A 25,208-nucleotide genomic window follows, 5' to 3' on the forward strand; every position below is an offset into this window, starting at 1 on the left:
AGCCCTAGGAATGCACTTTCCGCCTCCACATACACAAAATCTTAGCAGAACAAACACAGAAAACTGTAAAACTTTAACGGATGTATTGCATACACAAAATCTTAGCTAGAATCTCTTAAGATTTGTGTACATAGTGAAGGATATTGCCTCTGGCTGTATCAACAAACAAGTAAATAAAAGTCTAAACTAGAGCTACAAATGGCCCGATCAAGGCGAAAATACAGAAAATCAAGACCCAAAGTTCAGGTTGGCCTCCCCAAACTCAAACCCCATGTTTTCAAGCCTGCCTTTACGGTTCCAGAGAAGCTCAGGGCAGTTACAAGGTAGTTATTAATTGCAATTTTTATTCTTTATGAATTTCTTTTTGAAGCTAAAGACTTTATATTCGGCGACAAAGATCTTATCAAAGAAATGGCCGGTTGATTTAGATTTCGCTGCTTCTTTTTTGTGTTTGCTGCAGTGGGCAGTGGGATGAGGAGGGCAGCGTTTTGCAGAACTATCGGTCTTTTGGGGTGGTTTCAAATCCAAATTTGATAGGTGCGCTCAGTCGTTCTAAGAAGGTTATAGAGAGCGAAAGTTTGCAGCAGCCTCCTGCGCCTGAGCCCATTCAGGTCGATATCAATGGAGAAATCAAGGATCCCGAGTTTCAAGTCATTGACAGTGGCAGTGACTTGGAAGAGGATGGTATTTTCGTTAAACCCCATATTAAACGATATAGGACATTCGTATGGTTGGAAGTTATTTTTTCTAAGCTCCGATGGTGAACTCCTAAATCCGAAGGGGCATCACCGTGCAAGAAGTAGATTGATAATTTTTGTCATAAAACCTAAACTCCCGAAACGCCGATAGATGGCAGTTGAATCTAAAGAGTATATTTGATAAAGACGATTGTCTGGTTCAAAGCTGTTCTCTTTAACCTTGATTTTTTTTTTATATTAAGATAGTATAACGAGCTTGTACATCATCAAAAAATCTGACACTGTCTGCAACTATAAACCTATGCTATCATCTATCTAAAAGTGTCATTTTCCCGCCAGCCTTTACATTTAGCATTACATTTACATTTTCTTATACTGTATTCAAGTATCTCGGGTGTATCATAGTGTATCTATATATACATAGTGTCACAAAAAAACACAAAAGGAACATAATCAGCTAACTGTTCCAGTATTCTTCATTAGTGTTGCCCCATTCAGAACGATCAGTGCCATGACTGCCCCATCCTGTAGCATCATCAGGTACATCCCTCGCACTGTTCCAAGCATCATCATAGTTGACCTCCTTGTCACCAGGCCATCCAACTTCTTCCTGATTAACAGCATCGGCCCCAACACTCTGTTTAGCATACCATGAGCTTCTACCCATCCGATTATCCTGTTGTGCATCAATATTAAGTTCACTGATGAACATATCCAAGGCTTCTAGTTCCTTTGGGTCGAACATGTTCTTGTGATGATTCAGGTACTGAATAGACTTGATAACATTCTTGTGGATCTGCAGAGAACCTTCTCTCATAAGAATCATGAACCGGTCCTTAGAAATCTCCAACACAGCAGACACCTGTATCATAATGTAATAGTGGATGAGTTTAATTCTAAACTCAGTAAGCTGCCTTCTAGCCTTTTGAAAAACTTCTCCATTCCTGTCTCTCCATAGGAACCATAAGATCTCACATGTTAGAACAGACCAGAATTTATTCAATTTGCAATCAAAAGAATCCACAAAGCCAGCAAGGATTTCTCTCCAAGAGAGACCTGGGCAACTATTCCATACAACAGGAAAACCAAGAAAAATAGACCAAATACCACAGGCATGTTGACACTCAAAGAAGAGGTGTTTAAAAGATTTGGGCACAGAACAACTTCCACAAATGACAGGATCAATACCCACAGAAGATAAACAAGACCCCACTGCCAACTTTTTAAGAAGGAGAAGCCACCTAAAACAAGACTTTTTAGGATCAATAGGAGAATGCCAAAAAAAATCAAACAAAAAGTGCCACTTAGTGCAAGTCAAGTCAAGGCCCCAGCACTGGTTAACTCGATTGATAATAGAGCTATCATCTTTCAACATCTTATATATACCTTTAGTGGAAACATCCCTAAAATTAGTGCCATCAGTCCATTTTAGCTGCTGCAAAAAAGATTCAGTATTCATGATTCTACCAGGGAAAAGGGAACCCGTAGCTTTAGTAATTAAAGAATATGTCTTCTTCTGTGATGAAGGAATCCCAAATTTAGAACCGATCTCAGCCCATGACCCTAACCGGTTATCAAATAGAACATCCCTAATAAGAGAAATTCCCTTCTCATTCCAAATTTTAGTAGAGCAACTTTGAGTCAAAGCAAGGGGCTTGTTATTCATATACACCCCCCACCATAAAGATCTATCAATAACAGCATATGAAGGAGGACCTCCTATTGCCCCTTTGGAAGAGAGTAGTGTCCTTACTCAACTCCAAGCCTTCCATAGTGAACAAAATACCTGAGACGCAAAGATCTTCATATTAAATTCCCCCAGAATAATATCACATAATGGGATATTTTTCCATTTTTTTTCCTTTTTTAATTACTGATTCCTCAATATTGTTCCTAACCAACACTTTGCATGGCTCCTCCCCTTTTAGTGCTTTAAAGATCCATTTGGATGCAAGGGCCATACCATGAGCCCTGATGTCTCTAATGCCAAGCCCACCCAAATTTTGAGGTAGGCAACACCATTCCCATTTAACACAATGCCTTTTCTGTTTCCCCATACCATCGGACCACAAGAATTCTCTCATAATCTTATCAATTTGATTACACTGGTAGTTAGCAAAAAGCCATGAAGATGCATAATAAATGTGATGAGAAGAAAGGACCTTTTGCACCACTTGAACTCTTCCAGCCAAGGATAGGAGGTGTGTTTGCCATTTCAAATGTTTCTTTTCAATTTTAGAAAAGAGCCAAAGCTACATGTCTTTAAGAGAAGGTTCAACTGCAAAGGGGATGCCCAAATATCTAACAATGGTGTTTGGCCCAGCCCACTGCCATCCCTTTGAGACCAACCACCCAGGAGCACCATTAGACCACCCCAACATAGAAGATTTATGGGGAGCAATTTTTGCTCCTGATGCCTTGCAAAAGAACTGTAATCTATTAACCACTTTATCAAAATTCTTCTCATCCAGCTCTAGAAAAAGGGCAGTGTCATCATCAAACTGAGCATTGATAAGCTCCCCATTGTTAGGGAGGGAGATACCGTTGACCCGAGGACCAAGTTCATGAGCTCTCAATATATAATGCAAAGCATCAGCAGCAATAACAAATAATGCTGGGGCAATAGGACAACCCTGTCTAATGGACCTCATGAGAGGAATAGCCTCTGATAATTCCCCATTGACCTCAATAACTGCTGAAGAATCTTGGAATAAAATATGGATCCATCTACAAAAGTATGGTGGAAAGCCAAATGCTTGCATCATACCCATGATAAAAGGCCACTCAATCCTATCATATGCTTTCTCAAAATCCAAGAGAATCATTACCACATTCTGACCATTTGCCTTAGCCCAATGCATAGCCTCCCAACTGGTAATCAAATTTTCAAGGATATACTTGCCCTTAATAAAACCCTGTCTGAGTGACAGATATAAAGTTATTAAGCATACCTGAGATCCTCCTAGCAAGAACTTTAGCAATAATTTTATAGGATAGATTCAACAAGGTGATGGGCCTCCAGTTCTTTACAAGAGTCTTATCCCCACTCTTAAGCAAACGCTTAATAACCCCTTTGTTGATGTCCTTACCCAAGGAACCCCTTTCAAATACATCTTCATATAAAGCTACAAGTTCCGGGACAACCCATTCCATGTGTTGCTTGTAGAATTCTGCAGGCAGGCCATCAAGCCCTGGAGATTTGCCATTGGCCACTGAACGGATAGCAGCTTCAATCTCCTCACAAGAGATTGCTTGATCAAGTGACTTGGCTTCACAGTCTGAGATCTTCCTTGGAATTAACCTTAAGCATTGTTTAAGGGCATCTTGGTTATGTACACCATGTTCAAAAGAAAAAAGTTCTTTGTAGAAGTTGTAAAATGCATCCTTAATAGAACCAGGATCATTGGATATGGATCCATTAATTTGTATCTCCTCAATGAGCTCTCTTTTGTTCTTGGCTCTGATCAAGTTGAAGAAGTATTTGGACCCCCTTTCTCCTTTCTTGATCCAGTTCATCTTTGCTCTGACCTTCTGCCCTTGAATCTTATAATTCTGAATCTTCCTTAAGTTGCTCTTAACCCATATAAGCTGTTCTTCCAAAGCATTGTCATCCCTTTTAGCCTGAAGCTCCTTTTCCAAAAAAAATAGTTTTGACTGTAGAAGAGACTCTTCCTTGTTCCTATCCACGGACTTCTCTTTCTCGATAATCTGAAACATTTTCCTCCAAGTATCAGTGAGAGACACCCACATCTCTCTAGGCCTGAGGCCACCATTACAAAATTTAGTCAAGCAGGAAGCCATTCTAATAGCTTCCCCAGTATCTGTTAATTTTAACACTTTCAGATTAATATAAACTCAGAAAACCAGATTTTAGTTTCTAACTAAATTGATTAGATGAAAGATTTAGAGTTTTCTAGATTTAGGGATAACATAGAAATGAACAAAAATAAGAACAAGACACGATTACCCTGGGAAAACCTCCTAGGAGGAAAAACCCAGCCAGAAAAGATCCTCAGATCTGATTATGGATTATATTCATATGAAGATTACAACACTTATCTTTAGTATTTGAAGATGATTGCACATAGGGCTGATAAAGTTTTCAACAAGTCTACACTTTCATAAGCCTCAAGCCTGCCCCATTTAACACAACAACCAACAATTAGGTCCACACCCTAGGTCTGCACTTTATTGTATCTTAAGTCTGCACCTTTGCCTGAAACTGGACTGCAACCTTAGCTCCTTGAATCTGGAATAGTTCGCCCTCCTTGTAATGGTATTTGCACTTGGTATTAGCGCTTTTTATGACAGATATAAATCGCCAATATTACTTCTTCAAACTTCGCATTTTAGGCAGAGGTATAGTTCGCATGGAATGATGGAGTGATTGAATGATAATGTGAAGTTGTTATTTATTTATATGAGGAGCAAGGTCTTTAGTCATGTCGGCTTGCTTTATAATTTATTTTATTTATTACTTTTTCCTTTAGCCTTGATGGAATAGGGTCGGCCCTATTTTGGAAGAGCACGTTGAGTGTAGCGTGAGCAATTTAAGTAGTGCCGTGGGGTTTAGGGCCCAACCCTACACGTTGAAGAAAGGGGCCAACCCTTTGAGCGGATTCCAATGTTGCCCAAGGCAATTGGAATCCGCCATTCCCTAATTACAATCAACACTCTCTCTTAATTAGGGAGGAGAAACATAACCATAATCTTCCATCTTGCACACAAGCAAAGAATGGATTACATAATCAGAATATCGTAGTCTTCCATCTTACACACAAGCATATAATGGAACTACAAAATATAATCTTCCAGCTCGCACACAAGCATAGACTGGATCCACCTTACATTGCCCACAGAGGGTGGAGAGGATCTTTTCTACCATCTTACATTGTCCGTAGAGGGTGGTTTGATACAACACAATGTATCACTAAGGTTGAGACTCCCTCTCAATCGGGGTTTCATTTTCCAAAACACCGAGTCTGTCCCTGAAGTACACAAACTTCACTTTGGACAGAGGCTTGGTAAGAATATCTGCAACCTGCTCATCAGTGCTGACATACTTCAGCTGAATGGCGCCTCTTTGCACCATATCTTGAATGAAGTGATAATGAGTTTCCACATGTTTTGACCTGTCATGAAACACTGGATTGATAGACATTTTGATACAACTCTGATTATCACAATGAATAACCGTAGGATCCCAAGGCTGACCAAACAGCCGAGCAAGAAGCTTACGAAGCCACACTACTTCTCTAGAAGCTACGCTTGCTGCAATATACTCAGCTTCAGCAGTACTTAGTGCCACTAAGGATTGTTTTCTGCAAGCCCAAGAGATCACTGTGGATCCTAAGCTGAAACAAATACCGGAAGTGCTTTTCCTGTCTTTGACGCTTCTAGCCCAATCTACATCTGAATAATCTTCCAAGGTTATTGAAGTGTTAAGTGGATACTTCAGCCCATAACCAATTGTGCCTCGCAAGTATCTTAGGATGTGCTTGGCTGCAACAAGGTGAACATGCTTGGGCATGCTCATGAATTGGCTGATAGCATTCACTGCAAAGCATATGTCTGGTCTAGTCTTAACTAGATACATTAGTGATCCAATCAATTGCCTGTACTCCGATGGATCTGCAAAATCAGAGTTAGCTATAGAAACACTTAATTTCTTTAAGTTAGATTCCATAGGAGTAGACATAGGTTTACAATCCATCATCCTAAATCTTTTCAAAATATCAATAGTATACTTTCCTTGACTTAAAAAAATTTCGTTAGATCTTTGCCATACTTTTAGACCTAGAAAATAATGCATTAGACCTAAGTCTTTCATTTCAAATTCTGAAGCTAGTTCTTCTTACATCTAATGATAAGTTCATCTTTACCAAGAAGAAATAAATCATCCACATATAGAACTAGAATTAGCATTTCATCATTGGATAATTTAAAGTAGTTGTTAGAGTCAACATCATTTTTACAAAAACCTAAACAAGTATTTATCAATTCTTTCATACCAAGCACAAGGGGCCTGTTTGAGGCCATACAAGGCTTTCTTCAACCTGCACACATGAGTTAATCTATCTTGAATCTCATAACTTTCAGGTTGTTCAATATAGACTTCTTACTCAATGACACCATTCAGGAAGGCAGTCTTAACAACCATCTGATGTAGCTTCCAACCTTTAGTAGCAACAATAGCTATTATAGTTCTAATAGAAGTATATCTAGCAACAAGAGCAAATGTTTCTTCATAATCTATGCCTTCCTTTTGAGAAAAGCCACGAGCTACAAATCTAGCCTTATATTTTTCAATACTACCATCAACATTAGGTATAATTTTAAATAACCATTTAGAGGAAACAACAGATTTACCTTTGGGTTTGGGCACAATGTTCCAAACATCATTCTTGATGATTGATTGATACTCTTCATCCATAGCAAGCTTCCAGTCATGATGGTTCAAGGCTTCTTCAACATTGCAAGGTTCAGTTTCAATAAGATTGCACATCAATGCAACGTAGCTGGAGAATACTTGAGGTCTCTTGGTTTCTCGGAAGGTGCCACTGGGAGCAGCAAATTTTTCGGCTTCTTGAATGGTGTTCCTTACCCAAAGTGGCCTCTTTTTGGTAACAACAATGTCACTAGGTATATTAGTGGGATTCATAGGCTCTGGAGGATCATTATGTTCTTCTTGAGGTGGAGGTTCAACAGGCTCCCTCTAAATCTCAAGGTTAGGATCAACATTCATATCTTGATTGTCATTAGCTTCATCAATAACAGAAGAACCTTTTGATTTCTTAAAAGCAATATCTTCTTCAAAAGTAACATCCCTACTTACCTCAACATACCTTTGACCAGGAATATAGATCCTGAAGGCATTGGAAGATTCACTGTATCCGACTAGCATGCTTTTCTTCCCGGAGGGCTCCAACTTGGTTCGCTTTTCCTTGGGCACATGAACGGAAAGAGGACTTCCAAAAATTCTGAGGTGACTGATGTCCGGTTTGGATCTTGTGAAGGCTTCTTCAGGAGTTATGTTCTTTAGAACACGGTGTGGACATCTATTCTGAATATATACTGCTATTCTAGAAGTCTCAGCCCATAGGAAGGTCTGCAAATCTTGATCATGAATCATAACCTTTGCAGCCTCAACAATAGTTCTATTTTTCCTTTCGGCAACTCCGTTTTGCTGAGGATTGTATGGAACACAAAACTCTCTCTTAATTCTTGACTCAATACAAAAATCATAAAAGCTACCGGAGGTGTACTCACCTCCATTGTCAGATCTTAAGCATTTAATTCTTTTACCAGAGGAATTTTCAGTTAATGCCTTAAACTCTTTAAATTTACTTAAGACTTCATCAGATTCTTTAGATTTCAGGAAGTAGATCCAAGTTTTCCTAGAGAAATCATCTATGAAGATTACGTAATAAAGAAATCCACTAGGAGATGCTATAGACATAGGACCACATAAATCAGAGTGAACAAGTTCTAGTTTATCTTTAGCTCTATTTTCACTTTTATGAAAAAGACTTTTAACATTTTTACTTATAGCACAACCTTTGCAAGTATTATCATGAATTTGACTGAGTTTAGGCATACCTTTGACGAACTTTTCAAGGGAGGGAAGTGCTTGATAGTGTAAGTGTCCAAGTTTTCTATGCCATAGCTCACAGGATTCGGGAGCCTCATTAATGAGGGCTTGAATAGGGTTAGTAGAGAGCTTATATAAACTATCATATCTATTACCAATTACACGAGCAGATTTAAAACTAGATTTCTTAGGCCAAGCAAGTACTTTTCCCTCAGAAAATGCAATTTGATAACCTTTATCTTCTAGAGCAGAAATGGAAATTAAGTTTCTTTTAATTCCTGGAACAAACAAGATGTCACTAAGGTGAAGTGAAATACCAGAGTCTAAATTTAAAGAAGTAGTGCCTCTTACCGAATATCGAGTATCATCACCAATTACCGCATGAAGATTGGTATCCTTTTCTATTAAGTTTGAAAGATGATCACGGTAGCCTGTGATGTGTTTGGAAGCACCATTGTCAGTCAGCCATGTATTACTGTCTGTAGGTATGTTGTTTGACAAGGCAGAGATGAATAAGAAGTCATCGTTTTGTTCTGAGACTTCATTTAGGTTGGTTTCTCTTTGAGTAGGATCATTCTGACATTCTTTAGCATAGTGACCAAATTTTTTACATCTGAAACATCGAACACGAGAGATATCTCTTGGTTTCTTCCAAGAGTGTTGAGAACTAGGTGGTCTGAATTCTCTATTTCTCTTTGGATAATGCTTCGTCCAATTTCCACCTTTCTTGCATTGGGTTGCAAGCATGTGTTGGTCATCTACATGAGGACTTTTGGTTTGCCCTCTTGTGATAAGGCGAGATTCTTCTTGAATGCAATCATTCTTAAGGCGATCAAGGGTAGGTAACTCAGTTCTACCACTTATGGTTTCAATAAAAGACTCCCATGAGTGTGGTAAACCATTTAGGGCAATCATGACAAGGTCCTTGTCTTCCATGTTATGTCCAATTGTACCTAGCTAATTCTTTAGTTCTGAAATTCTCATAAAATAGGAAATAACAGAATCTTCTTTTGACATTTTGATATAAGTAGTTGCTGTCTTAAAGTAATTGCCCTATTGAGATTGTTAATTTCATAGGTATCTTGTAGATGACTGAACATTTCTTTTGCAGTAGTGAATGAGGCAATGGAGGTGACTAGGTGGTCTTTAACTGAATCAATGAGAAACTTTTTGGTCTTGACAACATCCTTTTTGAATTGTTTTAGCTCAGCTGCATCTGTAGGTTCAGTTAACTTTTTCGCTTCTATGAAGTGAAGAAGATCTTCTTCCTCTAGAAACAACATGATTCGAACCTTCCATGCAACAAAATTGAGATTTCCATTAAACCTATCTTCAACTTTCAGCCCCATTGACCTGACCTGTGAATGAGACAACAATCTGGAAATAAAAGAGTACTAAATTCTGAAATTTGAAAGTTGATCTAGCCTATAGCTCTAATACCATGTTAATTTTAACACTTTCAGATTAATATAAACTCAGAAACCATATTTTAGTTTCTAACTAAATTGATTAGATGAAAGATTTAGAGTTTTTTAGATTTAGGGATAACATAGAAATGAACAAAAATAAGAACAAGACACGGTTACCTTGAGAAAACCTCCTAGGAGAAAAAACTCAACCAGAAAAAATCCTCAGATCTGATTATGGATTATATTCATATGAAGATTACAACACTTATCTTTAGTACTTGAAGATGATTGCACATAGCGCTGATAAAGTCTTCAACAAGTCTGCACTTTCATAAGCCTCAAGCCTGCCCCATTTAACACAACAACCAGCAATCAGGTCCACACCCTAGGTCTGCACTTTATTGTATCTTAATTCTGCACCTTTGCCTAAAACTGGACTGCAACCTTAGCTCCTTGAATCTGGAATAGTTTGCCTTCCTTGTAATGGTATTTGCACTTGGTATTAGCGCCTTTTATGACAGATATAAATCGCCAATATTACTTCTGCAAACTTCGCATTTTAGGTAGAGGTATAGTTCGTATGGAATGATGGAGTGATTGAATGATAATGTGAAGTTGTTATTTATTTATATGAGGAGCAAGGTCTTTAGTCATGTCGGCTTGCTTTATAATTTATTTTATTTATTACTTTTCCTTTTAGCCTTGATGGAATAGGGTCGGCCCTATTTTGGAGGAGCACGTTGAGTGTGGCGTGAGCAATTTAAGTAGTGCCGTGGGGTTTAGGGCCCAACCCTACACGTTGAAGAAAGGGGCCAGCCCTTTGGGCGGATTCCAATGTTGCCCAAGGCAATTGGAATCCGCCATTCCCTAATTACAATCAACAGTATCAACATCATCCAGGAGGGATACATTCAATTTGAAGCCATTATTCTTCTTACATCTGACAGGGGATGAGAAGTCAACAAGAGAAACAGAGGCAGAGATAGTAGAATGATCAGAAATAGTAGTTGGGGTAACACAGATAGGGGCATGCCCACCCTGAGAAAGAAGAGAGAAAGAGTTGGCCTCAACATATAATCTATCCAATCTACAGTAGAGCCTCTGCTGACCACTTTGATTATTGCACCAAGTGTACCAGATATCAGAATATGAGTCCTTATTTTCAAGAGGGTTCGACCAAGTTAAATCTCCTTTTAAATCAGGTCCAAAAGAAATGCTCATTACCTTTCCAACCATGTTTATTGCCACCACATTTATCTTCTTTATATTCAATCATGTTAAAGTCTCCCACAAACAACCAGTAAGCATTAGGCAATCCAGAAACTAGCCAATCCCAAAGATTAACCCTTTCCCTGTAATCATTTGCAGCATATATATTACAAACCCCAATAACCTTGTCATCTTCCTTGAAGGTAATCCAAAGGGCTCTTTGGTATGGAGAGACCCCATTGGCAATAATTCTGTCCGCCCATTGAGGACCAACAAGTATGGCAGTACCACCTTTTCCTGTAACATGATTAGAATGGAAGCCAATGGCCTGGTCCCACAAGAACTTAAGAATGGTGTATGCTTGGAAACCCACCACCTTAATTTCCTGCAGGCAGACAATGTCTTTCAGATTGAGATTGTTGCACTACTTCCTAAAAACATACTTTCTATCCGGCATCTCCAACCCCCTAACATTCCAGCTGTGTATGTGCATCATCATAGACAACAATTATGAAGAAGGTTTCAAATTCTTATACAGTCTGTTAAAACATTCTGGGATCTCATTATTCTTTTTCTTACTACTATTGGACAGCGACTGCCTATCCACAGTTTTCCTTTTTTTCTTAAGCCTTTTAACCTCGGTGAATGGTTCCCCATTCTCCTCATAACATTTATTATCCAGAAGTTTTTGAGAGGTCCTTGGCACCAGGCACCAACCTATTCTCATCCAAAGGGGCTTGAAATTCGTTCCTCTTATGCACAGCTCTCTCATTAATGGTGGCCAAGGCTAGTTGCTGAGCATTAAGTCTGGGTGGGGGGGAAATATTTGCATAGTATCCTTAGGGTTAATTGTAGATAGTTCTTCTTGATAACCGGTTAGGGCAACAGGTTTTTCACCGTTATTAGTGGCAAGAACCACCTCAAATTCTTCTTCAAAAAGAGGATTGGATAAACTAGAATATGTACTCATATTAGAACCAGGGTCGGAATCGACCGTATCTGCTACCTCACCATTTACATTGACACCAGAGGCTTCATTCACCGTATTCAAATTATTATTGTTCTTATCCATTTGATCAGTAACATTATTCATTTTACCCTTTCTGGTTTCCTTAAAAGCAACATTGAAACCAGCATTCTGTGAATATTTAAGGGAGGGACATTCACGCTTAGTATGACCATTTAGTTTACAATGAAAACAAGCCCCCAAATTTCCTAACATAGTTAGTTCCCATGAAAAAACTTCCTCTTCAAAATTTAGTGAAATAACATCAGGAAAATCAACTTCTGGAGATAATGCTATAAGAACCCTAGCATTTAAATGTGGAAGAGTCGACTGTGACTCTTCAATTTGCATGACAGAGCCGAGAGGCTTGAGAATCTGAGAAATAAACGGCCAAAATTCATGCTGCAAATTTTTAATTTCAACCCAGTTAGGAGAAGAACGAGCAATTACTTGCTCGAAGTTGTCTTTTGGGGACCATTGAAAAGCCCTAAAGAGAGAACGCCCCATGTTCCAAAAACCTTTTTTCAAAACCCTGTCCTGCATATGATGGGATTTAAAAAATACAACAATTAATCCCTTTTGAACCATTCTACAAAAAATTACATGAATACCAAGCTAATTGATATATGTACAACCTCATGCATTAGATAAGTGTTCGCTTAAGTCTGCAATATATTTTAATTATTGTTCCAAGGAGTCTCTAGGACGGTGAGATGTGGGGGCAAGGAAAGAGAGTTTCGGGGACAGCAAAATTTTTCCCTAAAATTTGGGGGACAGCGAGGAACTGCTATTAAGTAATATATAAAAATTACTATTTGGAAAATTAACTACAAAATATAAAAGACTGCTGTGAAACTTTGTAGGATCATCATTTGCATTGTTGAATGTATCAATGTCAGCCATGCTGTACTGAGTGTAAAGATTCTGAGGAAACTCTTGCACTGTTTCTTTAGTTGCTATTTTTAAAGATGATAAAACCTGTTATAATTCATCATCTGAGAAAAGATTAATAGGATCTGGCATTATCAATAAATGAATAAAAGTGGACAGTGCAATGCTAGACAAATTTTGAATATTAATTTATAATATCAGTCATGAGCTTCAGCATGTTCCCAAGTAATGGAATCACTTGAGAATAGAACTTGACAGGGAGGTCCAAAAGATGTTGCCGAGCCAAGGTACATGTGCGAAATCCAATCATCTTGGTTAAGATCATTCATTATATTTACTTCTAAATTATTGGACTGGTACCATATTAGCATTACCAAAAATCCAGTTTGATTTGGCAAAAGAGTATAAATGGAATTTAATTTGAATTTAAAATGGTGCAGACCAAAACAAATTTTTTTCTTTCTAAAACCATAGTGTAATGCTGTAATGTCCCCCATTCAAAACCATGAGGCTTAACTATGCATTGACTGCCATTTCCTTGGATTACCCAAGAGGAAGCCGGCTTAGAGCATCATTGGGAAGTGTTAGAGTATTTGGCTTGTTCTCTATTCTATTCTTAAGTTGTGGGCACATCTTTTTATGCAACTTAAGTGATTTTAGTTATGGGCACATCTTTAATGCAACTTAAGTGACTCTTAGCCTAAAGACTTAATATTTCCCCCTTTTGAGTTTAATGACTTAAGAGGCATGTGCTTTACGTGTTTTTTATTAAACATGTGCCAAAAAGGTCAAGGGGGCATTAGAAAACAAGGAGCCTATTGGCTCATTTTTGAGGGTTTTATTTGGAGCAATGGATTGGGCTTGCAATGAATCTATGTCTGAGATTAAATCATTTTTTGGCAGTCATTATATAACATATTAGGGTTCTTTTGGATCTCATTATGTGATCAGTCTTTTTTCTATTGCTGCTACATTCTTTGGCTTGAGGCTTGAGAGCCTTGAGTATCCCTGGTTTCAGAGAGATGAATGGGCTCCCCCTAGGCAGAAGGGTGTGTTTAGGTGGAAGGGCTTTGGTTCGTGATGCCCTAGCACATCATTTTCAATAGCTACATTTCCTTAACAGGTTTGGAGGCCATTTTGGAGGTGTGATTCAGAGTTATCAAGATCATATTTGGACAACCTTAAATAATATGTCATGTTTTTGAGCATCATTGAAGCTAACATCAGAAAGGATAAGTGGGATGTCATTGTGAGACTGAGCGTTGGTTTCCTAAGGGTTTTGGCAAGGGTGGCTAGGATTTGGAAGAAATTTCTGAGGTATTTGAGCATAAATCTGCATACTGCTGGTCATATTCATCTCAGAAAAATAAGAAAAAAATAATGTAAGTTATATTTGAAAATTGTGGGCAGATTTAGAGTGTTTTCTATTATTATTTTTATACTCAGAAATATTTAGAAATTTCTATAAATTAGCAAAAAAATCAGATAAATATTCTGAGTCTAGATCTGAGTTTGTTGAAGGGTTTTTTATTTGCAAATAAAATTTCAGAATTCTGTTGCATATTTTTGGAGATATTGTTGTTTTTCCTTTATCCATATCTGAGGATATTACACCCAATGGTAGCCATCAAGCGGCAGTGGCCCTCGTAGGGTCTAGGGGTAGTACTCTTTGCATGTTCCCTCAAGGTTGAGGGGTGGTGCCCTTGTGGTCAAACTCAAATAAAAGTTTTTGAGGCCACTAGAACCTTCATATTGCATTTACCTTTTGTTTTTCAAAATTTTAAAAGGTAAATGACATTTTAATAGTCTACAAGCAAAGTTGCATGGACATGGATTTGGATACAAATACGGATACGGTATCAGATACGGATACGGCCATTTTCTAAGACCCCCAATATGGATATGGCTGGATAGGACATTCTTAAAAAACACATACACATATATTTAACACAATTTTTAAAGTTATTAGAGGAAATTTTCATTACTTCAAAAGCAATATAGACACATAAGTGCTACATAAACGACTATAAGTTGATTTAACAATTTACAATGTGCAAAAATAGTAGAGTTGCATGGGAAGACAACCCAAAAAATGGGTCACTGAAATAGGAAAAAAGTTCATTTGTCTTTCTCATTTGGTGTAGGTTTTCTTTATACCAATTTTTTTAAAAAAAAATGCATGAATGAAGTTTTATAGATTAAATTTAGGAAGATTTACATTAAATCTTTAAAAAATCAAATCACATAGAATCCGGCATGGTTGGAAAATCAAGGTTTTTTGGACACACATGGGAACAGTATCCAATGTGTATCTAGGCCATATCGGATACGTATCTGTTTTGGATATGGGGATATGCGTGCCCAAGGAGGGACAAAGGAGTTTTCGGCTACTTTGTCTACAAGAGATTTCTTCTTCCTCTTCTTCTCTTACTCTTTTTGTGATTGCAATAGAGTATGAGCTAGCATATTTATAAGTTTTTTAGGGTGAGGGGCTTTGATGAGGCCTACTTTTAGGTGTAGGGTTTTAATATTTTCTATTTAACTTTTTGAATTAGTTACATGTTTTTTTCACAAGGATGTGGGGACGCCTTGTTGTCCTCGGGATGGTTGGTGGTGTTTGATGTCTCCTAGCTGCCACATGGTATAGGACATACTCTCTAGAGGGGAACTTCCCTAAGGGTGTTTCCTTTGTAAAGGAGTGTCCCCATATATGTGACCTACATTGTAGGGCCATCTTGGGGATGAGCTCCTTTGTGGGTGGCGACTAAGGGGATGGTCAGGGAAATGTTTTGTGGGTGTTGGCTAGGGGAATGATTTGTCCCTATTTTGTGGCCCCTTGGACATCTTTGTTCCATGAACCAAGAGTTTTTCCCTGGAGAATTGTCCTCAAGGAATGCTGATTTTAAGGGATCATTTGGATGTCATGCACATTACGTAAGGGTAAAAGTTGAAGCAATTGAGTGTTGAATTAAAATGAAAAGCATTATGGGTCTTACTTGACAATTATTTTATTATCGCTTGATTAGTGTACTTAACAAAGATACTCAAATATAAGATGAACTAGTTGAGCTGTAATTTCAACAAAAAGTTCACCAAAAGTAAGAATCAGTGAAATTTACTCTATGCCCTGATTAGAATGTTCTCAAATTGTCCTAGAATTGAGTTTGATTGTGCAAGAATCAAATGAACACACATATATAGATCACACTTGATTTTACCCCAGAAACCTCCAAATGGAGGAAAAACCAACAGGTTGTGGCTAATAGCATATATGATAATATTAACAAGAAACCAAGTTACATTGAATGAATACAACAATATAGTTGTTCCTTTCTCTTGTCAAGCTTCCTCTGTACAGCAGTGAGTTATCCTTTTGCAATTTGTATATAATCCAGCACTCCAACCTCTGAACCTTGTCAATGGCACCTTCATGCCCTTAAGAAGAATGTTGGGACCCTTCTTGTGCATTATAAGCCTTCTCAAATGAATTGGCATGCCAAAAGACATGATTGCTCGTTTCTTGTGACTGATCCCCATTTTGTGGTGAAATTGTTGTTTACCATAAGTCAAACCTGCCTTGGCAGTTTTGAAACTACTGTCTGTGTGAATTCTTAAGTTTCAACTGTGTCAAAACAATGAGCACTTACATGTTTTGAAGTTTCTAGAAGACCTTCAGTTGTTGTTGTAGACTACTGCTAGGATCCTTATGGATTATAGCTCCCTTTTTAGGATTTTGGTCCCACAAAAGTTCAGTGTAGTACCATTGGGCTTGATTCATTGTTTGTCATTTGAGTGCCACATGCCAAGACTCTTGGACTCCCCTTTTGGTCTTTCTTCTTCTACTATAGCACTACATCCTTTCACATAATCATCTGCTTGTCATAGACTAACTCATCCAATCGGTAGTACCAGATCTTCTTCTTCTTCATGCAACATGGAGGACTCATACAACTGTAGGTATTTGCAATTGACCACTGACTGTAACCTCAGGCAAGGAGTTAAGTCAAATCTGAATGCTTTCTCTGCAATTTTCTCTAAGATGGTAAATGGTCCATATCTTAGAGGTTTGGTATTCTTGGCTTGCCCTCGTACCCACTCTTTGTGCAAGGACAACCACACCTTACTTCCCACCTTGAGATGATGTTCCATGCCATGATGGTCAAGCCTTGATTTGTACTTCAACTGAGACCTTTCTAATTGTTTTTTACCTTTGGATTTGAAAAATCTTTTCAACGACTTGTTTGCTCTTCTCAGCTCTGAAACATCAAGTGGACATGTTTGAGAAGGGGACTGATTATTAGAGGAATGGATTGCTCTATTGTACAAATGCTGTATGATAAAGGTTCATCTCATGCCTTTTGGAACTTGCTGTCATATCCTCTTTTGATCTGCACCAATGTCCTAATAACAACCTCCATTTGTCCATCAATGTGGGAATGAAAAGCAATATTCTTTTGGAGTTTGTTATTCTTTTTCTCCCACATAGTGGACAAAAACTGGCCAACAAAACGAGCATCCCTGCCTGGCATAATGGATTTGGGCAATCCATAGCGCACCCAAACATTGGGAAAGATCAAAGAACAAATCTGCCATCTTCTTTCTTGTGGTAGTCTTTTTGCAGGGGGGTAGAATGTACACATTTCTAATCTCTTAACAAATAAACAAAGAGATAATGATTTTTTGGGTTTTCCTTCTGTTGCTACAAGTTTTCATCAATCCTTCTTCCAAGAGATCCTCTATTTTCAACTTATACATCTTGTACACAAAACAAATGAATTTGTCAATTTCCAAGTGAGATATGTTAGCCATGACTTCCACCACAACTGAATTGGAAATCCTACTAAAATAGATACTCTCACTAAAACAAGAAACCTCACAACACTTCTAGAAAGGCATTCCTTTTTTGATCAAAACCATTAGCTCTCCTACCAACTATTGAGAAAACTGGAGAACTATAACTATGAAAGTATAAAGTTAAAGTGCACAAATCCATTTAATCTGATGAGAGGTACATGCGATTAACCATTATAATTGATTTTACTAATATTGTATAAATATAAGGCTTATAAATATTTACTATACATAAAAATATTAGGAAATATGTATATTTCATCTCATATTCTTGATTTGTGGCTGTAAATATGTATAAATTTATAAATTTTATATCTTATTATACCAATAAACCAAAAATGAACCCAACCCCAATTTTTTTTGGACTAAACCCGTGAACTGAACCAGTCTACCCAAACATAAACCAGTACCAGGACTGTTAGCTTAACATTCCAACAATATCTCACATAATCTGGAGAGTAATAATAAAAAATAAATATCACTCAACTCCTCATGGGTGTCCAAAAGTTACCCATTCCAAGAAAGTTGGAGGCCCAAATTATACGTTAGGATTGCAATTTTAAATCGCACTATCCTAACACATCTGCTATTGAAGAATATTCAATGATCATTAATTAAGAAACTTTTATCATTTCAAATATGCCAATACTCTGTAATTACAATTTTCTAGTGGCACAACTCTCATTGATTACATTATGCCAAGGATCATACAATAGTACATGAAAATTAATTTGAGCCTCTTACAGTATTTATACATCAATGATAAGGTATTACATGGATATCTGTGGGACTCCAGAATGCAAATGAAAGACATGATGGTTGAGTTGAGTCTCCTCCTGGATTTCTATATATCGCTTCCAATCTTGGAATCAGGCTCATGTAGTTCTTCTAAGAACTTACGTACCAAAGCAACTTTGACACAACACCTGCGAAAAAATGACTTAGCCATCTCAACTTATTCAGTGTTAGTTCCTGAGAGATTTCATGCAAGATGTCAAAAAGTTCTGTCATCTTACAAGCAATCAAATTCATAAAATTTCCAGAGTTCATAATGATGTCAAGATTCTGCTTCTGGATTTGACTGTCTCTGTTTTTTTGTTGCCGAATACAGAAGCAAAATCTTGACACCTTAGAAGCATTACACAGTTATGGGAAAACAGATGTTGGGTACAAGTAGAACACAAAGTGATCCGAGATTTCCTTGAACAACAATTGGAATGCTGATCAATTAACATTATTAACAACAGTGTATGACAAACACAAAAGATCCTTATTGTAACCGGTACATATGTTGGGTACCCTAACATAAGTACATTCTAAATTGCTTTAGCATTCCTTCTTATAATGCACTGAGGAGAAATAATGATTCTGCTAAATCATTACAACAAGTACAAAACCAAACTAATTTCCAGAACTCTCAACATCAAGATCACTGTGGTAGATGACCTCTCTACAACAAAATTCAAGACAAACAACAGAAACCTCCATACCGATTACAAACTCTACAATGGTGTGGGATCCCCAACTTACCTTAGTCTATAGTCAAAACACAAGACTACCAACTCTTCTAAACATACAAGTTCACTGTCACTGTTTACTTAAGACAGAATACAGAGTACCTTAATTTATGAATCCATTACAAAGTTAAGGCATCTTTTCACCCATCAATGAATTATCAATATTAAACCCTAATCACTACAGAATACAACCTCAACAGTAACAAGATATCAACGTAGCTTCTGTCCACAAGAAAAGTCCAAACACCAAGCACTGTTGAGCATACGAACACCAACAAGGACTTGACACTAGACTCAGCAATCCAAACAAAGTTTCCTCTCCTCTCGACTGAAGTTCTCAAACCAACACAAAGCCTCCAAATATCCATTCTGAAATTCACAAGACAACGCATACATTCCTCATTCTCCACTCCCTCCAGACATTAAGACATCTCTAGTTTTGTTATGGCAAACTCTGCAAATTCCCCTAAACATTATGCCAGGGCTTCACTATGGTTGAGTACAGAGCCCAATAACATTTCAAAATGAAAAAAAAACCCAAACTTAAACTCATAGGATACCTCTGTTCACTGACAACAACCATTTACCACTCCCTCTGAATTGACGAGACTTAATTAACTGTCTCATATCTGTCTTTTAATACTTATTTGCATTTTCCTTGCACCACATTGGTGCCAAATAAGTGGAAGTTCCAAGGAATATCCTTTTTTTGGATTGAGGACTATGTCCTTTAGAAAGTTGTGTAACTCAAAAAATATTCAATTTAACCTTATGAAAGATAGGAACCCCGTAATATTTCAACCAAGGATGAAGGTCTAGACACAATTAACACAATCACTGTATACCATAAGACCTTTACACCTAAATAACTTGTCAACTATCTTTTTGACTAATCATGCAAGGTCAAGAACAATACTAATAACAACAATCTCAACAAAATGCTATGCAATTAAGTAAACATCATCACAACACTTCAAGATTATAAGATAAGTCAAGATGCGATCTTTCATTCTGGTTCATCTCCAATCCATGCTTCAGCTATAACTACAGAATGGCATCAACAGTGCTGGCTGTGCAGAAAAAGAATAATGATCAATACAAACCAGCTATAACAATTATTTTTTCCTTAACGTAACCATATCAACACCAAGGATGTCAGAACCAACATATATCTGAATACATTTAAACACTAACATCAACATAATCAAGAACAGATGTACATAAAAAAATGTTTAAAATCCTTCAGAGAGGGATATCACATTAGCATGACTACAGAACTTTTAAGTTATGTTATAATACATGATGGAAATCCCCTCCTACCGAAAAGAAGTGTGGAACCTTATTTCAATTTAAGAATATACAATTCCCTATAATATAAATTTGCAGCTTGTATATCAGAAGTTCTTTGGTGACAAGAAAAGGGCTAAGAACAAAATTCACTTAACTGAGTAAGAATAGGTACAAACAAAAGTCACCAATGCAAAGTTTACAAAAAGTTATGCACTTCAAAAGAAAACAACACTCAAAAAGGAGTCAATAGGAGAGCCCAAATATACCTCTGGAGGTTCAAAAAACTGAGAATTGCTCGAGTAGAACCTGATAAAACTGCAAATTTTGAAAAATGGGGACACAAATTCCCCCAAAAAGTTTTACTACTGTGTAACCATTGTAAAAACAATTGGAGTCAATTGTTTAAATTTTTTTTATGGTTTGAATGAAAATGAGCCTTCCGAAATTCAGGCATCAGATTAAAATTTAAATCTCCTTATGGAAGGAGCTCTCAAGTAGTTGATGATGTCATCCTGGCACTCACATGATGTCAGCAAACTTCTAAGTGACAATTGACTGGATGCTGATGTGACAATACAAATCATGTGGCATTGCTGATGTGTCAGATTGCATGACACTCTGAATTGTTTGCTGATGTGGGGACTGATGTAGTAGGTTGTTGATGTGCAGCTGATGGTCTCTACAGTTTTGATGTGGTACTGCTAATGTGTTAGTTGCTGTTGCAGGCTAATGTGTCACCTGGCTGTGCAGACTGTATGGTTGGTATGGTAGGTGGTGCTTACATGGCAGTAGACTGGATTGCTGACTGTGTAGGCAATGAAAATAGAAAATTGGATGTCATACTGTTGTTGACATGGCAGTAATCTTTTGAGAGAATATTCTTTCAAGTGGATATCGGACTTAACAATTGTGGTGATCCAGTTGTGGTGGCAGTAGTAGTTGAGCATTATTGCATCAACAATGCAATGGTGGTGGCACTACACCGTTGTCAAAATTTGTGTCACATGGACAACTGTATTGCAGAGTCTAAAGAACATAGAAATAGAGGCCTTGTGAAACTTGTTAGATTTTGCTAATTTCACAGGTGATCTATTGGTTTTTGGATGCCCTAAATGCAATGGTAAGCTCCAGGGTGTTTCTGGACAAAGTAATCTGCAAAAATTACAAATAATAACTAGTAAGCAATCTCCAGCTCTTGTAAGTTTGGTCTTCGGGTGCTCCATTTGACCAAAATGAAAGGCAAAACTAACTTTCATGGGTATCTTGTACACAATGGTACAGTTTGTTTCTCCAAAAGGTCTCTATAGATGCTTGTTACAAGAATACCTAACTATTTTAGAAACCCTAGGAAAAAAGTATTTTATTTTGCACAAATGAAAAGAATTAGCCCAAATCTGACTTGCTTTGATACCATGTGAGTTTTGGCTGACACCTGCTTTGATACCATGTAAGATTTTGTGGCATGTTGAAATAAATTTAACGAAAAGGAAAACTACCTACTGTGTAAATGATATAGACTAGAATCCTATTCATTGCATAGTGTACTATTAAGCATAGAGAAAACAAGAAGAGATGAGACAAGCCAGCCTCCAAAAATATCATGATTTTCCCAAAGTCTGTCTAGAGAAAATTTGGAAATAAAGCTAGATATCCTCAAAGCCTCTTTCGAGAAATTTAGGATATACGACAAACTTATTTTCATTTTTATTTAAAATATAGAGATAATTATTTTGGATGATCTACAGAATATTCACCAATGTAAGATGAATATAATCTTAAGGTGCAATAATTTTCTATATACACCAATATGTTTGTTGTATATCATTTTCTTAAGCTCTAGTGATTAGGGCTAATATCCCAAGGTGAATTAAGAAAACAAAACAACCTTTTGCACAAGCACTATACGGAGACAAAATAATTCCTTAAGTGCATGGTATTACTTATTATCGTATGCTACATAAATTCCCTTACAAAATTTCAATCAGAGATGAAAATTCACTTGCATACATCATGGTCAGGGTTCACAGGGGTTTTCAATTTTTTTTGAGTCAATTAGTATTGATCTGTTGACTTTAAGGTATAAAAAATGAGCTTGTTTTTCCTTCCTAATGAGATCTTACCGTACATGCTAGAATAGTTATTGAATGTTTTGCATGGTTACACACGGACTTAGCATATATATATAAACATTACATATCTCTATGGACATTTTTCTTCTCTTAGATGCTTCCTGAAAAGCTTTCATCTTCACATATTTTCTGAACTATATACATGTATAATACAACTTGAGTGCCCGTGATGGCGGATGTGTGTGCACTCCATATTGGGGGTCCAATGCTTAAATCTATGGAGGGTAGGATTATATGCTTTGAACAATATATAAGGTAAATGGGCAAACATAAGAGTGTACTCACACCAATTTGGTGTCTTGCTTGGCGGTGACCTTAAAAATGTACTTTTTTCCTTTTTTAATTTCCTAATTTACAAATAACTGGGAAGTGTACATGTATAGTAATTATAGTTGACTAAATCTTGTGTTCAGTATTTGTTGTGGCAAATTTGCCAATCAATTGGTATAAGAACCAAATGATTGTAGCCTCTGGATTTGGTTACCTCAAATTATTATCTTTTTATGCTTAAGAATTCTAATATCACTAGATTCTTTGTGATCCATGCACTAGATCGGGTCTTCTTGTAAATTTTCACTTTATATACTGCTGTCCCTGGATCTATGTCTGGTTTTAACAAGCGAAATAGATAAAGTTGTTTTGAGCTTGTGCCAGATGGAATGACAATGCTTTTCTTTTGTTTGGCATGAAATTAAAAAAATGATATTTTTTCTCAATTCATGAGAGAGTTATAATTTCCTGACTTTCACCCTATTAAATCCTGTTAATTGAATTGCAGTTGATTCTTTGCTATGCCGATTCAATCCTGAGACAGATTTTTCGTACTTTGCTTTGAAACGCTTGATGTAACTGGGTCCTTCAATTTTATAGTAGTTAGATTCTTAAGTAATAAGATTTATATAATTAGTAGTCTTGACTCGATGACTGGATCTAACAGCCTTATAATTGCAATGTCAGTATGAAACTTCTAAAAATATGTTTCTTGGTTAATTAGGATGAGATTTTTCTCTGTATAATTGGAAAGTTCTATAACAAAAATGGTTTTACTTGTATTAGTAGCCTGTTACTTCCTTTCTTGACCCGCTTGAGCTTTTATTCAATTGTTTTATTATTCTATGGATAACTTTTGAGTGAAATGCAATGCTTACAAATTGTTAGTATGTTGCCTTCTAAAGCTTTATGGTGTTTTGGCTTTGATAAATACTTTATTTTCTCCAGATTTAAAATCTGCACTTGGAAAGAGACGAAGGGATGGGAAAACTGCACCTTTACAAACGCTTACAACCATGCAACGTGTATATGTTAGTAGGCTTATTTCAAAGTATGGGAATGACTACAAGGTATATGCTAGAATACAAGATGTCCTAGACATGGAGTGCTTTTGGTTTTTAATGTTTTGGCTTACTATATTGTTTCCTTGCCCCAATAAGTTCCATTATGTTATTATTTTATATTTTTGCAGGCTATGTCAAGGGACTTGAAGCTAAATGCAATGCAACACTCACCTGCAGCTCTCCAGAAACTGTGCAAAAGATTTCATGCTAATGAAAAGTTGTATGTTCCTTAAACAGTGAGCATATCACAATGCAAATATTTTGAGATTTATGTTCATTTTATTTGGTCTTGGCTTCTCAGAATGCTACCAATTGTTGATTAACCACTTTGTGAGACATGCCTGTCATTAATGTTTGATCTACCTCACCTCTTTTTTGAGCTCACCTGTTAGATTTTTTGGGGCATCATTGATGGGTCTAGCAATCCAACCAACCACAACGGTTGCCGTTGTATTTTGTAACTTAACTCTCAACTTGATTCCAATTGTATTGGTAAATGGTAGGATGTCAGAGGAACATATGGTGTAATTTGAAACATATATCTGTGAGACGTGAAAGTGCTCAGTCTTGGAGAACTGATATCTTCAAGACAGGCTTCAATATGGTTTCCCAATTTTGTTGCTCGTCAATGAACAAGAAGATTTAGGATTCAGTGTCTGGGTCCCTACATTTTTTTTTAACTGTCATTTTAGTGTGCATCACTAACAAGCTATTGGTCAATTTACAGCTGAAACAAGCTGAAATTGTAATCAGTAAATCTCCTTTACCTTGGAAATTTATTTTGTGCAATAATTGATCTGTGTAAATGTTTATAATTGTGCTAGATACACGGTCTTTTTATGAGGATCTATTTATGAACCCATTTAAATGCTTGCAATATTTTTGAGGGGCTGACCTAAAGCAATATAAGTTCTACAAAGCTTGCAATCTCCTCTGGGATTGCAGGGTCAATGCTGTTCAAAGATTAGCCCAGAGGTTGGCAAATGACAAAAATCTAATAAATAGGAAGTTACAGAATGATGCTGCATCAAGTATTTGACACCTGTTAATATGTGAGTTTATATAAGGGTGCTGTTAGGGTTTAACCTGTCTTTATATTTTGATAAGGATCTTGTTGACATCTATATATCTGACATGCTAATAAAAATTCAATGGGACAACTGGCGATCCCATTTAAGTTCTTGATTGTTTCACTGGCTGATAAAAAGAGCTACACATCTTAGAAGGCAAATAGACTGACCTAAGGTGACCAAACGAGTCAACTCATCTGATATGGGCCATGC

The 25,208-nt window shown here is 37.0% G+C and overlaps 1 protein-coding gene across 1 annotated transcript; it reads left to right on the forward strand.

The window, feature by feature from the left end:
* On the forward strand, positions 1–24,577 carry LOC131071663 (nucleolar protein 16). Its single transcript, XM_058007597.2, has 4 exons — positions 1–323; positions 461–684; positions 23,810–23,931; positions 24,054–24,577. The coding sequence occupies exons 1-4, from the start codon at positions 199–201 to the stop codon at positions 24,156–24,158; spliced, it is 576 nt and encodes a 191-aa protein (XP_057863580.1). The 5' UTR covers positions 1–198; the 3' UTR covers positions 24,159–24,577.
* Positions 24,578–25,208: the final 631 nt, after the last annotated feature.

This window comes from Cryptomeria japonica, chromosome 9 (genome assembly GCF_030272615.1).
Source record: "Cryptomeria japonica chromosome 9, Sugi_1.0, whole genome shotgun sequence".
NCBI lineage: Eukaryota > Viridiplantae > Streptophyta > Pinopsida > Cupressales > Cupressaceae > Cryptomeria > Cryptomeria japonica.

What these genes read in the sequence shown, in the direction of transcription:
- LOC131071663 (XM_058007597.2), top strand. Translation starts at nt 199, where the DNA reads ATGGCCCGATCAAGGCGAAAATACAGAAAATCAAGACCCAAAGTTCAG. An exon ending in AAGCTCAGGGCAGTTACAAG is followed by an intron (nt 324 to 460) that starts GTAGTTATTAAT and finishes TGTTTGCTGCAG; the next exon opens with TGGGCAGTGGGATGAGGAGG. An exon ending in AGTATGGGAATGACTACAAG is followed by an intron (nt 23,932 to 24,053) that starts GTATATGCTAGA and finishes ATATTTTTGCAG; the next exon opens with GCTATGTCAAGGGACTTGAA.